This window comes from Neovison vison, chromosome 7 (genome assembly GCF_020171115.1).
Source record: "Neovison vison isolate M4711 chromosome 7, ASM_NN_V1, whole genome shotgun sequence".
In the NCBI taxonomy this organism is placed as follows: Eukaryota; Metazoa; Chordata; class Mammalia; order Carnivora; family Mustelidae; genus Neogale; species Neogale vison.
In genome coordinates this window covers 56400561-56415608 of record NC_058097.1, presented here as the reverse complement: position 1 = coordinate 56415608, position 15048 = coordinate 56400561, and the positions used below count along the sequence as shown (strand labels likewise).

Here is a 15048-nt window from a genome sequence, read left to right as displayed (position 1 = left end):
GGGTGTGGGGGTGGCTGGGGCATGATCTGGGGTGCTGACCGTGGTCAAGCGCCGCAGGGAGCTGAACCTTTCTTCCCAGGCGGCAGCCGCTTTGCGGAAGGCCTCGTGTCTCCGGATAAGCTGTTCCACCTCATCCACACTGCTGCCCAGCTCCCGGCTCTGCAGGATTGGCTCTTGGGCCGTCAGCCAGGCATCAGCCACCACAGCCTCCTGGGCAAATTGGTGCACTTCCAGCACTGAGGGGAGACATCAGGGGTAAGAGTGATGGGGGCCCTTCACAGGGCGCTGTCTTCTCTCACCCACCACACCCTCTGGCTTTCTGTGTCCGGGTCCCCACTCACTCTGCTGCAGCCATTCCCAATGGCGGTCCCACTTGTCTGACACCTCTTCCTTCCTGGTTCCCAGCTTGTCCAACTGTGCCTGGATCTGTGAGTGGCGCATGGGTAGGAAAGGTGTCAAGGGGGGGGCTCCCACTGCAATGGGCAGGGAGGGCAGAGGGGGACCCCCAGCACCCCTGCCCACCTCATCAGCCATGGCACTCTTGTTGAGCAGCAGAGAGCGCCCGAGCTCCTGGCAGGCCGTCAGCTCGGGCACCCGGGCCTCCAGCTCCGTCTTCAGGCCCTGATGGTAGTTCATGAGCACCTCCACTGAAGACACATCCCTGTGGTGGTGGTGGTGGTGGTGGTCGGGGGCCAGGAATCTGAGTCTCAGGTAGCCGCCCCCGGCCACCATGACAGATGCAACTTCCGGGGAGCCCAATTCCCTGAGCGTCTTGGGACAGGACACCCACCTTCTCGGACCAGGTTCTCAGGGAATCCAACTTTTGCTGAGGTGCTAGAATGTCACACTTTGATGATTCTAACCTCAGACTTCATGGTCCATTTTTGTTCTCGTTTTTTTTGAAACTATGCCTCTGAAGACCAGTCAGTGATCTGAGCATTCAATGTCTGTGCTAACCAAACGCTAGGTCGCCCCTAGACACAGATAAGCAACCCAGCCCTGGAAGTGTGGCTGGTCTGAACTGAGGTGTGTGAGATGTGTGGAAATGTAGAGCACACACCGTATTTTGAGGACTGTAAAATATCTCAATACTTTTATATTTTTTTAAATATTTTTAATTTTTCTTAAAGTAAGCTCTACCTGCAGCGTGAGGCTTGAACTCATGACCCCAAGATCAAGAGTGAGTCACATGCTCTACCAACTGAGCCAGACAGGCCCCTCTCAATAATTTGAATTTTGACCATATGTTGAAGTGATCATATTTGGGGCTTACATGGTTAAATAAAATAAATTGCTAAAATTAATTTTTGCTTGCTTCTTTGTACCCTTATTTTTGATGTGGTTACAAGAAAATCTTAAATTCTCTATGTGGCTCACATTTGTGGCTTGTGTTATATAACCACTGGACTGTTCTTAGCTCTCACGTGTCTGAAACAAATCCGAAATTCCTGAAGGTTCCACCAGTCAGCAAATATAGCTTTATAAGACTTACTATGTCCAAACAACTTCTTTTTTTTTTTTTATTCAAACTTATTTCTGAAGGTCCCGCATTATAAGATGCCTACCTAAGACTTGGTATGTCTAGAATGATCTCTCTGATTCTCTCCTATTTCCTCAGAATGCCCTCCCCTGAAATTCTCCAGCTCAGTAAATTCACCCATCATTCATCCATAACTCGTCTTTTCTTTTTTCTCTCAGCCCCTGAAGCTAATCCATCAGTCACACTGTATATTTATAACGTTAAAGCACCCTGTGAAATGATGTGAAACCTGAGGTTTTGTTTTAAAAGAACTCAGCGAGGGGTGGCGGGGAGTCGGGGAGGATACGGATGAAAGAGGAAGGACCAGATATTGATGGATGTTTACTCTGCATGTGGGAGTGGGGGCTGTCATTCTACTGTTCTTGCTACTTCTGGGTATATTTGAAATTTTTCAAAATGAAAAGATGTTAATTCCTAAAATGAATCCCTTCTCCCTCTCTCTACAACCATCAGACTGCACCAAGCCACAAGCCACCCCACCTCTCACCAGGATTATAGCAGTGGCCTCCTGGCTGGTCCACCTGTTTCTACCCTTTTCTCACCGTAGTCTTCCCACAAGGCATCTGGAGTGACCTTATGCTAAGCCCCCCACCTCACTCACTCCATCTAACCATAAGGATGGTCTGGCTCTTCCTCAAGCACGCATGACCACAACCTACCTCAAGGTCTTTGCACTTGCTGTTCCCTCCACCTGGAAAGCCCTTCCCCCAAAACTTTACCCAACTCACCATCACTTCATCAAGGTTTCCATGCCCACATCCCATCCTCGGAGACGCCTTGCCCATGAGCCCCGCATCCCCTTACTTTGTTTTATTTGCCTTCAGAGCACTTATTGCTGTCTGAAATAATGTTAGTTGCTTTTTAATTTATGGGTTACTTGTGCCCACCTTGCAGAATGTAAGCTGAACCAGGACAGCAGCTGGGCCTTTCTCCCCATCTAGCACAGAGCAGGCATTTGGTAAGTATTTGCTGAGTAAGTGAACTCAGGCAAGTCCCCACAATCATGGAAATAATGCTCTGTGTCCACCACTCTCGAAATTTCCTGTCTTCCCAAACACATCACTGGCCTATGTTCCCCAGCCCCACAGGCAGACAGGTTAGGGTTACCGGGCTGACAGAATGTGGGTGTAGGTTTAGTCCCCGAAAGCTCCCACGTGATCTTTTCCTCCGCTGTAGCTGAGTATCACTCCCAGGGCCAAGTAATGGAAAGACCCTGGGTCCCCATCACTGTGGGACAGTTCACATCAGACTGTCACATCTGCAATAAGTCCATGCCCACTACCAGCTAGGTTAACCCACAAATAACAGCCCCACACACCGCCGTTCCTATCCCAAGTTCAGCCCCCTCCCACGGGGAGGGCAGTGCAGGGCATCTGGGAAGGCCAGAAGGCAGAAGAACACCCTATGCTGTGAGTCGCCGAGGCCAGGCGTGACAAGGGGTCCTAATACACATGAAGCATTTAGTACAGTGCCTGCCCCCCCCAGGTGCCCTCCAGGGGCCCCCCAGGTGTTGGCTGTTGTGATTTCTTATGGACAGGGGACGGTTGACAGGCTGGGGGGTGGCAGGTAGGAAGCCCACGGTAGGGGAAGGGGCACCTGGGCTTGTCGGCTGCCCCGATCTGGCTGGCGATGCCATCCATCCAGGAAAGAAGGTCACGGGCCTGGCTGTGGAATCGCAGGGCGTCGGCCGTGGAGCTGACATGCAGGCGGGCATCCTCACAGGCGGCCAGCAGCTCCTTCCAGCCCTGCAGCACCTCCTGTTCCCGGCTGGCGATGGCCTCCGCGTGCTCGCCAGCGTACACGGTCCGCAGCTGGGCTGCCCCCTCCTGGAGCTGCCGCACCTGCTGGACAAGCCAGGTCCAGCCCCAGCCCCTCCGTGGGCCCGGCCTCCGCCCTCCTTCCCCCATTGGCTGGCTGGGTGCGGGGAGCCTGCCCCCTCGTGATCCCACAGCTGAGTCTCTCTCTTATCGCTACCTACTGCCCACTTCCCTTCAAAATGGCTACTCAGTTCCTGTTGGGTCTCCTGCTCAGTTTCTGTTGGTTGTGCCACGTGGGTTCTAGCAGACCTATTGCTCACAGGTTCAACTGCCTGATTTCTTTTGGAGTGACCGCCCTCTATGAGACCCGCCACCTAATCCCTGTTAGTCTCTCTGCCCTATTCCTAATAGTCAGCTGGATGGTTCCCATAAAGATGATTGTCCCGTTTCCTGCTTTCTGCTGGACCCCCAGCCCAATTTCCCTGGTTGGGCCATGGGAGCTCTATTCCCGTCCACAGCTTCCTTTCCATCTGATTTCTCAGATCTGCCTCCCGACTCCTGTCAGATTCACAGCCCGATTTCTTTTGGTTCTGTTACCATGTCCATTAAAATCCACCCCCCATCGAATTTCTTGCAGGAAGATCATATCATTTCCATCAGAGACCTGCTATCTAATCTCTATCTGCCCCACCACCACGTGTCTCTAAAGCCTCCGAAATTTCCTTTAGGCTCTCCATCTGGATTTGGATAAGATTCCCCTCACAGTTTCTGGGAGAAGCCCTGCCCAGTCTCCACTGAAAACAGTGTCCCATTTCTATAAGACATACTTAGTCACATTTTCCGGACACGGTCTGATTCTGGGCACCACGCAATCAGTGGGTTTTCTACCTGCACCATCATCCCGCTTCTGCCTGTTTTCACCTGCTCCACTAATTTCCACCTGCTCTGTTGCCCAGCACCCCTTGGCCATGCCACTCAGGCCCTCCCACCTTCCCCCTCAACCGCCGGCACCCCACCTGAGACACGAGGAGCTGCAGATCATGCTCAAAAGCACGCAGGGTCCGCTGCATGGAGCTGGCACTGGGTCTCGGCTCAGGCGGGGCAGTCAGACGGGGCAGCCGCCTCCGCTTCTCCTCAATCTGTCCCTGAAGCTCTCGGGCGTCACTGAAGAACTTATGCAGCTCCCGAGAGGCGGCCAGCAGCTGGGCCCGAGTGCCCATAAGCTCCAGCAGCTCGGCCCAGGCCTCATTCAGCCCATCCTTCCACTCGGCCATGGTGGCTGCCGCCGTGTGGCCGCACTCGATCAGCTCATCCACCATCTGGTTCACAGCCGCCAACCGCTCCCGCCCTGCGGTGCCCGTCTCATTGGCGAACTCTGAGAATTTCTCCTGCAGCACCTGCCCCCCCCCAGGGTACATGGCATGGGCAAAGGTCCTGTGCACCCAAGCCCCCTCCAGCCTGCCATCTTGTAGCAGGTAAGAGTAATAATAATCATGCTGACCATGGCGGTCATGATATAAAGGGAAGTGCTCCCGCTGTAGCTATAAGAGTAACAAGAAAGGGGCGCCTGGGTGGCTCAGTGGGTTAAGCCGCTGCCTTCGGCTCAGGTCATGATCTCGGGGTCCTGGGATCGAGTCCCGCATCGGGCTCCCTGCTTGGCGGGGAGCTTGCTTCCTCCTCTCTCTCTCTCTCTCTGCCTGCCTCTCTGCCTACTTGTGATCTCTGTCTGTCAAATAAATGAATAAAATCTTAAAAAAAAATTAAAAAAAAAGAGTAACAAGAAAAATAAGTGCATGATAGTAACTAACACTTCCTAAGCACTTCACACTATGGCGAATCTTGGGGCTCCCAGAAGAGCCAGGAGGTGGGGGCTGTTATTATCCTCACATTATGGCTGGGGAAACTGAGGCCCAGAGAAGCTTCATTGCATATGCAGTAGCCACTGGTATTAACATTATTACCAGCGAAGCTCACCGTGACATGCTCAAAGTCCTGGCCAAGCTCAGGTGAGCCGGCTACCACCTCCTTCTCCGCGATCCAGTGCTCCAGCTCGTCCACCTGCCGGCTGAGCTGGTAGAGCCAATACTGCTGTTCCAGGCCCACCCTGCGCTCCTCCCCCAGCTCCTTGAGCGCCACGTACAGACGGTCCACCTGAGACTGCCGGCGACTGATCTGCTCACTGATGGGGGACAGGGAGGGGCAGGGACGGAACCCCCTGAGACTTCCAGCACAGAGCTGTGACCCCCACCCCAACACCCCCTGTTGGGGTAAGGCTGTGTGTCCTCTCATCCTTCAGTTCAGACTCCTTCATGGGGGCCTCTGTTTTCTGTAAGGCTTGGATTCAGTGAACCCAATATTTGCCCCTGAGCACTCTGGGAAAACTTTGCATCCCTAAGCTTGACAAATTCAAGGCTCCCTCTTCCCCCAGCCTCTCCGTGGTCCCATTCCCTGACCCTCCAGTGGCCTGGGTGGGGCTGCTGACTCCCTACTTGGGTCCCCAGCCAGCCCATCTCAGCTCCAGGTCATCTCCTGGCTTTGGAGGACAGAGGTCTAGCCCTGTGCCCCCTCTCAGGTCTCACCCCTAGCCCAGGACTCCCAGATATGGCCCCTACTGCTGGCCTCAGGGAGGCCCCATACCAGAAGGTATCCGGCTATGCCCAATCATAGCACTCCCAGCTTTTCCGTCCTCCCAGACACTGGGTAGGAAGGGACCCTTCCCTGTCCTGAGCTCTTCCTTCTCTCCTCAGTCTGAGACATCATCTCCCAACATCCCTGGGCACCGCCCCTCCATTCGCGGCCCCACCCACATGCTGAAATCCCAGGGCTCCAGCTCCTGGCAGTGAGCGCCCCTCCCGCTCCAACGTCCAACTGGGGCGTGTCCCAGTTTCCAATAGTGAAGCTTCAGATCCTTCCCGACCATTCCTTAAGAACTGGCCCCGCCCCTGCCTGGCCCCAATTCCCCCTCCCCACCCGCTCACCTGTCCGGGTGCCCCATCTCCAACAGCGCCCGGCACTGGCGAGACAGCTGCGCGATGCTTTCCTCGTAGTTCTCCACTCCCTGCTCCAGCTGCAGGTGCTTCTTGAGCAGCTGTAGGGTGCTCTGTTCGTCCTGGGGGCACACCGCGCCCGCGATGAGGCGGCAGCGGCCGGCCCCCGGCTCCAGCGCCCCCAGGCCCCCCACACCCCCAGCCCGGGCGCACCTTGCCCTTGTCCTCACTCATCATGAGCAGCTCCTGCTCGCCCAGCCACGCCTCCACCTCGGCCACATCGAAGTAGTACTGCTCCACCTGGAAGGCGGCGTCCAGCACCTGCTGCCGCCTCTCGGCCGCCTCCCGCAGTCCGGCCCAGGCGCCCTGCAACTGCTCCTGGCCGCGACGCACGGCCTCCGCCTCGGGACTGCGCAGCGATGCCAGCGCGCCCGCGCGCTCCAGCACCTCCTCCAGCCGTGGCCCGTGCGCCTGGATCTCCCGCCGCAGGCCCTGGGGACGGGAGGTGGGGATGTGGTGGAGAGGAGCATTCCGTGGCCCGGGGGAACGGGGTAGCCCGCGCCTCGGAGACTGGCACTTTCCACCAAGGGAACCCGCCACTGATCGCCCTGATGCACCAGGCTCCGCCAAGGCAGTTCGCTGTTCCTAGTTCACTCCAACCCCCTGCTGCAGGTGGCAAAACAGACACCAAGAGCAGCAGTTCATCGCCTAGGAACAAGCAGTTAGTAAGGGGACGACAGGATTTGAACACAGCAAGCAGGCTCCAGACACTGTGCTCTCAACCAAGATGCCTGTTGGTGTAAGATACCCTCTAATGGCCGAAAGGATTGAGAATCAGGCTGCTGGAGGGCAGTGCGCGTGTATCTCCCATGCAGTGAGGTGTGCATGTCTTCTGGGGTACAGTTCAACATGTTCACGTGCAGGTACACCATGCCCAGGTTGGGATATGAAACACTTCCATCAGCCCAGAAGGTTCCCTCTACCAGCCCTGGACTTGGTACACACTTACTTAGCTTCTCCTGTGCCTCAGTTTCCTTGACTTGCAAACAGAGGTGCTAAGGGGCGACCTTGAGTGCCTGCCACCTGCCAGGCACTTGGCTAAACAAGGGCTTTGCAGGATGTAGCCACTCCTCCAGTCCTCACTGCCCCTCCAGTTCTCTGTCTCACTTTACAGATTGGGAAACTGAGGCACGGAGAGCTTGAGGAACTTGCCAACTTCCCAGACTGCCCTGTGGCTGGTAGGAGGGGGTGCTTAATGTCCACCTCATGGGGCTGTTGTGCCCTGGAGCACTCAGAGCTGAGCAGGCGTACAGTAGGTGCTCAGTCAGTACTAGCTGCTGTTAGCCCTCCATGGGCTCAGAAGCATCCAGTGCTCCTGCGCACATACAGGGCCCCTACCCCCCACCGCAGTGATAAGCGTGAAGTGCACTTGAGCACTTCTGTCAACAATGAAAAGGGCGGGCCAGTTCTAATAGTCCTCACACTGTCAACAGTCATGAGAGTTTTCTGGGGTCTCTGGGTGGCTCAGTCTGTTAAGCGTCTGTCTTTTGGCTCAGTCATAACCTCAGGGTCCCGGGATAGAGCCCAGGACGAGTGCAGTCGGCTTCTCCCTCTCCCTCTGCCTCGTGCCCTGCTTGTGCACATGCGTGCGCCTCTTGCAAATAAATTAATAAAATCTAAAAAAAAAAAACAAAAAACAAAAAACACAGCCAAGAGTGTTTTCAGCAAAATAGAAAAATGAAAGCTAAACACACACACACACACACACACAAACAAAAAACCCTCCAGCCTCTTAAAGAACTCCATCTAGGGCAGCATGGTCACAAACCTTGAGAATCATTTGTAAGCCCACCTCCTTACCATCCTCCAGTGCCCCTTCTCCCAGCTCACATTTTTTGGCAAAGGAGAGGAATGAGAAGACCTACCTGATAAGGTTATTGTGGGGATTAAATTTTCAAAGACCCACACATAACCACCTACAACTCTTCCTGGCGCACAGTAAGTCTTTAACCTGTAATTATTAGTATTAGTATTATTCATTCCTCTCTCATGCATCTTACACTGGGTTTGGTGAATGAGTGGCTTTGCCCAAAAAGTTCCTCTGCTAAGGGATTTGAAAACCACTGCTCTAGACCAACTCTCTGCTTCTTTAGATGTGGAAATGAGGCCCAGGGAGGGGAACAAAGATCCAGAGATCTTACGGGCTCAAGAGCTCCCCCTCCATGAGTGGAACAGACACTATTAGGAGTCAAGGTTCTTTCGCTGATCATCTCTGTCCTTTCTCTCTGTGGGTGGTTTGAGTTCTTACTTGTTGTTGCTTTTCCTTTTCCAATAAGCTATTCTCCTTACTGTTTCTCACGGGACCCTGACTTTCCTCCGGGGAACCTTGTCTCCATCTCAGCTCAGGTAATTAAGTGAAGGCTAACACCACCAAGAATGGCCGTTGAGTCCAGACCAGGCCAACAGAGCAGTCTAAATCCCTGGCCACCATGATTAGTTCAGGGATGGGCATGGGACTCAAGCTGAGCCATAAGAGTTATTCCTGGGACTACTGCTGAAATTATTGAGAGAGAGAGAGAGAAATCCCCTTCAGTTCTGCTGGTGGGATGTACACTTGAATCTGTTGGAGGTCTTTCACTATCAAGAGAGGAGAGAGTTGACCTGAGACCAAAGCTAACACAAAAATACACACACACACACACACACACACACACACGGAGTTGCAAGATTCATGACATCATGGAAGGACCTGGATGCAGCTATACCTGCTGTCCACACTCTTCTCAATCACAAGAGCCAACAAATTTTGGTTTTAACCATTTTGAGCTGTTTTTTCTCACTTGTCTCCGAATGTGCCCTAACCCACATCCTCCCTCTGGCTCTGCTCACCTGGTTCTTTTTGATGTACTGCTGGACAGCCTGTAAGCCACTGCCTCGCTCCGTCTGCATGGCCAGTGGCAGTCGCTCCTGGACCCATGCCTGGAAAGGATGCAGGGAGCAAGTCAAGGGGGAGAATGCACCCAAAGACCACTGCATCCCAATTAAACTGTAAGCCACACGACACAGGCTTGCTTACCTCTGTCCTTGGTACAGGAAGGTCTTGAGTCCTGCAATTCCCTTCCCTCTCCCTCAGCAGACTAATGGGGACTTTTCCTTCATGTCTCAATTCAAGACATCCCCTCCTCTAGGAAACCCTCCCTGACTTTGGCCCATTGCCTCCTCTCGGCTCCCCCAGCCTCCTAAACTCCCTCATAACAGCCCAAACCACCCTGGCTTGTCACTGTCTGGAGATAAGTCCATTTTCCCCTTCGGATTCTTGAGCCTTCTATGGACAGGAATGGGGTCTGTCTTGGTCCCCCTGTGGCCCCAGCATCATCCAAGTACAGAGCCTGGCCCATAAGGATCAAGCGAATGAACAAATTGGTGAGTAAAAGAATGAATGAGCAGATCAGGAAGCGAGTGACTGAATGAGGAATGAATGAGGGATGAGTGAATAACGAACAGCAATAAGTCAGTGGAAGAAAGAATGAAGATGAGTCAATGAATAAGCCAATGAATGAAAGTGAGTAAATGCGAAAAAGTGAATGAATGAATGAATGAATGAATGAGTGGATAAGTGAACAAGCGAATGAGTAAGGGAGGGAAGGACTGGATGACTGAGTCTAGCCTCGGGGTCAGGGGTAAGGTCTCCCAGTGGGTAAGGGGGAAGGTCTCCCAGCCAGCTCCGCCCTTGAACTCGCCAAGGTGCCACGGTCCCGCCCTCACTCCCAACCTCCACGTCCCCGCGGGTCCGCTGGCTTTCCCGCGGCCTCCCATCCCATCCCAGCCGCGCAACCATCTCCTCCGCTTTACCCGGGCCTCGCCCCAGTCCCCGCGCCCGTCCTCACCAGCTCGTCGTCAAGGTCGTGCGCCACCTGGTGCAGCTCCTTAGAGGCGAGCAGCAGGCGGCGGCGCTCCTGCAAGGGCTCGAGCAGGCGCACCAGGCGCTCGCCCACCGCGTTCTGCCGCTCGCCCACCAGCTCCTTGCTGGCCGGCTCCAGCGGCAGGGCGGCGGTCTGCGCCTGCAACTCTCCCACCTCGCGGTACCACTCCTCCACCTGCGACTCCATCGACTGTGGGGACAGGGGCACAGTCAAAGGGCTCCACCCTTCCTCCCAATCCTGCTCTGGCTCCCCAGTGCCTATATGGTGACAGCCAAACCCCTCGCCAGGGCGCACCATTTCCAACTAGGCCCCTGCCCAATCATCTCCAGAAGCTCTAGGCTCCTCCCTGATACAGCCACAGACTAAACTACTCCTGCCTCAGGGCCTTCGCCTTTGCTATTCCCTCTATCTGGCATGCTCTTCCTTGTCAATTAGATTTCAGCTCAAACATTACTTTCTCACAGCAGTTTACCTGGCCCGTTGGGCTAAAGTGACCCATTCATTCATTCATTCTTTCATTCTCAGAACGACCCTTCAAATTTGGTGATATCCCTGTTTTACAGGGGTGGAAACTGAGGCCCAGAGAAGTTAGGTAATTTGTCCAAAGAGTCAACCTTTCCAAATGTCATAAATATGAAGTTATAGTGATTTAAGTGGTGCGTATGCCATAGGGATAAACACAGAGTGCAAAAGGAGACCCAAATACCCTGGAGAATTCATGCATTTTATAGATGCCATTTCAAATCCCCAAGAAAAAGATGGATTATTCAATGAGTGGTCATGGGCCAATTTAGCTGGATCCCTTCCTCCCTCTTTATGCTGAAAACAATTCCAGATGGATTAAAGACTTAAATGGAATAAGTAAATCCATAAGGCACAGAAGAAAACCTGGGCAAATGCTTTTATAATCTAAGGATGGAGAAAATCTTTCCAGCCCCCCCAAAAAAACAATCATAAAGGGAAAGATTAATAAAAAGGGAAAGATTAATAAATTTGGCCACATGAAATACTTTTGCATCAACCAGAACTCCTAGATGTAGGAGAAGGCAAATGACAACCTGCAAAAAATATTTAACATAACTCCTATTATTAGAACAAGGAGTTAGTTTCTTTGACAATCAATGAATTCCCTTTATTCTGCTTCCTCTGTCTCCACTTACCACCATCAGCCAATTCTGTCCTTACTTGTGACTTTTTTATTGGTCTCCTGCTTCTAGAATGGGAGCTTCTTTTTTTTTTTTTTTTTAGAATGGGAGCTTCTTGAGGGCAGGGTTTGTGCTGGTTGACCTCGGTATTCCTGAGCACCTAGAACAGTGTCTGGCATGTAATAGGTCTTCGGCTGTGATTCGATCAATGCACAGATGAATGTCACTGGCAAAGAAAAAGACTGCCCCCGTGTGAACAGGCACCGCTCCCAGTGAACAGGCAATACACAGAAATAAAAATAAACACGAGGGGCGCCCGGGTGGCTCAGTCATTAAGCGTCTGCCTTTGGCTCAGGTCATGATCCTGGGGTCTTGGGATCAAGCCCCACATCGGGCTCCCTGCTCAGCGGGGAGCCTGCTTCTCCCTCTCCCACTCCCCTTGCTTGTGCTCCCTCTCTTGCTGTCTCTGTCAAATAAATAAATAAAATCTTTAAAAAAAAAAAACCATGAGGAAGAGATGCCTAGTCTCACTAATCAGCAGGAAAATACAAATCAAAACAAGTTACCCTTTCTTGTTCACCAGATTGGCAACCACGTACAAGACAGATAATATCTATTATTAGCAAAGATGCAGGGAAATGGGCAGGCACACTCAGCTGCTGTCAGCCGGTGGTGGTGTAAATTAGCAGAGCCTTTTTGGAAGACAGTTTGGCAGATCCCATCAAAATGTAAAAAAGTTCATATGCTTTGACCCAGCACTTGCACTTCCACTTCTAGGAATATAACTAAAGAAATAAAGAAATAAAGAAAGATGTTTGCACAAGGATCACACTGTAAGCAGAGTTTATAATGGGAAGCAACTGGAAACAAACATGATGCCCACCAAGAGTGAAATGGTTAAACAAATCCGCATCAGTAGAGAATAATGGCCAAGACTTGCTGTTAAGAGAAAAAAACAACTTAGAACATACATTTGAATATATTATATTTGTTATGGGTTGTGCATGCATAAAAATTCCCTGGAATAAACAAGAAATTAGTCACAGATGGTACCTATGGGCAGGGGAGGAGAACTCAGTGAATGGGGTGAAGGAGAGACTTGTCACATAGGATTTTTAATAAAGTGTTTGATGTCTGAGCCATAAAATGTAATTATTAAAAAATTTAAATTAAACATTACAAATTAAAATTATTCAAAAACCACATAGGTAGTTAGTAAATGCACAGAAAGAGGGCTAGCAGGATGCACCCCAAATCATAACTGAGGTTCCTTTTGGGGTGTGGGGACGGGAGGTGCGGTCAAGGGAGACTATGTTTCAATGAAGACTTCTACATTAGTAAGATCTTTAACCAAAAGAATATAATTATGTATTACTTGTGTGACTCAAAACAGAGGGGGGGAAAGCCATAAAAGAAAACAACATTACAATAACGAAACTAAGTGGTAACAGATCACAGCAAATGACTGCAACTCAATAGTCAAAATCCAAGAACCGAGTGAAGACTGTTCTTCCAATGTTCTGCAGCCCAGAACTGTTGGTTTTGCCAGTTCACGGTCCATCCCTTCTCCGCAGCACCTCTACCAACCCTCTCACAAGTGAGCTCTGAAGCGACTAAGAAAACCCTAGAGCTTCAAGGGTGGCCACATGAGCCAAGCTAGCCAATCAAAACACTGAAATCACCCTCGCTGGGGTGGAGTGTGTTGGGTAAGAGATAGCATGTGACCCAAGATCAGCCAATGAAAGCCCACCTTTTAAACCTTTTTTTTTTTTTTTTTATGTAGGCACCACACGGACCATGGAGCCATCTGGGGTTTGAACTCATCACCTGATCTCAAGACCTGAGCTGACAGGTCATGATGCTGGAGTCCCGGAATGGAGTCCCGCATTGGGCTCCCAATTCCATGGGGAGTCTGCTTCTCCCTTTGACCTTCTCCTTCCTCATGCGCGCGCGCGCTCTCTCTCTCTCTCTCTCAAATAAATAAATAAATAAAATATTTTTTAAAAAAAGATTTAAGACCTGAGCTGAGATCAAGAGTTGTACATTTAACCCACCCAGGTGCCCCAAATGCTTCCCTCTTTTGCAGGAAAATTGTGTTACTCAGGAGGGTACTCTTTCCATTGGGGTTCCTCAGTTGGTAGAACATAGGCCTAATGTGGGGTGGAGGGGCAACTTGCCGACTTGCCAACTTGCTCCGGATAACAAGGCCAACAGAGAGGAAAGCAATGCCCAGAAATGAAGACAGATTGCTGAGGAGGACATAATTTGAGGAACTGATCCAGCCACGCCTGAAGCCGCCTACTGCCTGGGTTTTTCAGCAAAGTGAGCCAAGAACCTCCCCATTAGCCTAAGTCAATGTGGCTTGAAGTCCTATGAACTGCATTCCAAAGAGTTCCAGCTGATACAGTTCACAATCCGTAGGAGTCATGAAAATGGATAAAAAACAAACGTTGTAACAAGCCAAAAGCACATAAAAGGAATTTTCAAAAGGCACAATTACAAGCTGCAGAAATCAAAGAAAAATAAAAGAGTCACTCCAAAACCTTTTTCACTAGGCAAATCAGTGCACCAATGCGTAGAAAATCAAAATGCATTCAAATCCTGGAAACTCTTAAACATAATGTGAAATGCTACTAAGTTCCAGTTCTCTGCTAGATGAAAACCTCTCCATAACATGCCCACAAGAGGCCGTGTTACCCGAGATGGAATAATTCCAGGACTAACACTTTTCTACTTCGCAAGAATGCCATGTTTTGAATACCCATTTAATGTGGATCCTTCCTTGCAAACACGAGCAAAGGAAACAGAAGGATGGTGGTCGTTAAATGTACAAAGAGATGTTCAGCCTCCTTCAGTGTTAAGGGAAATACAAATTAAAATAATAACTTTAAGACAGGGGCGCCTGGGTGGGTCAGTTGGTTAAGTGTCTGCCTTTGGCTTGGGTCATGATCCCAAGGTCCTGGGATGGAGCCCCTCGTCGGACTCCCTGTTTGGTGGGGAGTCTGCTTCTCCCTCTCCCTCTCCCCCTCCCTGCCCCTTACTCGTGCTCTCTTTCTCTCTCAAATAAATAAAATCTTTAAAAAAATAAAATAACTGCAAAACAGTATGTTTCACTTCTCAGATTAGCAGAGGTGAGAAAGCTTGACCATGCTTAAGGATGGGGGCCACTGGGGGAGAGGATCCCTATCACATGCAGGAGTGTCCACGGCCTTTTTACGGGGACACTCGGCAATATCTCTCAAAAAGTTTAATGTGAATAAGTCACTCGGAGAAAAACAACTATCATATGATCTCCCTGATATGAGGGAAGTGGAGATGCAACATGGGGGGTTAAGGGGGTAGGAGAAGAATAAATGAAACAAGATGGGATTGGGAGGGAGACAAACCATAAGTGACTCTTAATCTCACAAAACAAACTGAGGGTTGCTGGGGGGAGGGGGGTCGGGAGAGGGGGGTGGGGTTATGGACATTGGGGAGGGTATGTGCTATGGTGAGTGCTGTGAAGTGTGTAAACCTGGCGATTCACAGACCTGTACCCCTGGGGATAAAAATATATGTTTATAAAAAATAAAAATTATTAAAAAAAAACAAAAAGAAAAAGAAAAGAGACTGCAAGGAAGTATACAAAAAAAAAAGTTTAATGTGTATACCTTTAGGCCCACAAATTGCACTTGGAGGACTCTTTCCTTTCTTTTT

The 15048-nt window shown here is 50.9% G+C and overlaps 1 protein-coding gene across 1 annotated transcript in view; it reads right to left on the bottom strand.

Moving 5' to 3' along the window:
* SPTBN4 (spectrin beta, non-erythrocytic 4) overlaps positions 1 to 15048 on the bottom strand; it is a 71483-nt gene that overhangs the window by 6947 nt on the left and 49488 nt on the right. Inside the window, exons 22-31 of the mRNA XM_044257322.1 lie at positions 10172 to 10396; positions 9174 to 9263; positions 6498 to 6776; positions 6276 to 6406; positions 5272 to 5476; positions 4314 to 4694; positions 3137 to 3381; positions 523 to 661; positions 342 to 426; positions 40 to 236 (exon numbers count right to left, since the gene is read on the bottom strand). Of these exons, the coding sequence (XP_044113257.1) occupies positions 40 to 236; positions 342 to 426; positions 523 to 661; positions 3137 to 3381; positions 4314 to 4694; positions 5272 to 5476; positions 6276 to 6406; positions 6498 to 6776; positions 9174 to 9263; positions 10172 to 10396 (1977 nt within the window). The remainder of the gene's footprint in view (positions 1 to 39; positions 237 to 341; positions 427 to 522; positions 662 to 3136; positions 3382 to 4313; positions 4695 to 5271; positions 5477 to 6275; positions 6407 to 6497; positions 6777 to 9173; positions 9264 to 10171; positions 10397 to 15048) is intronic.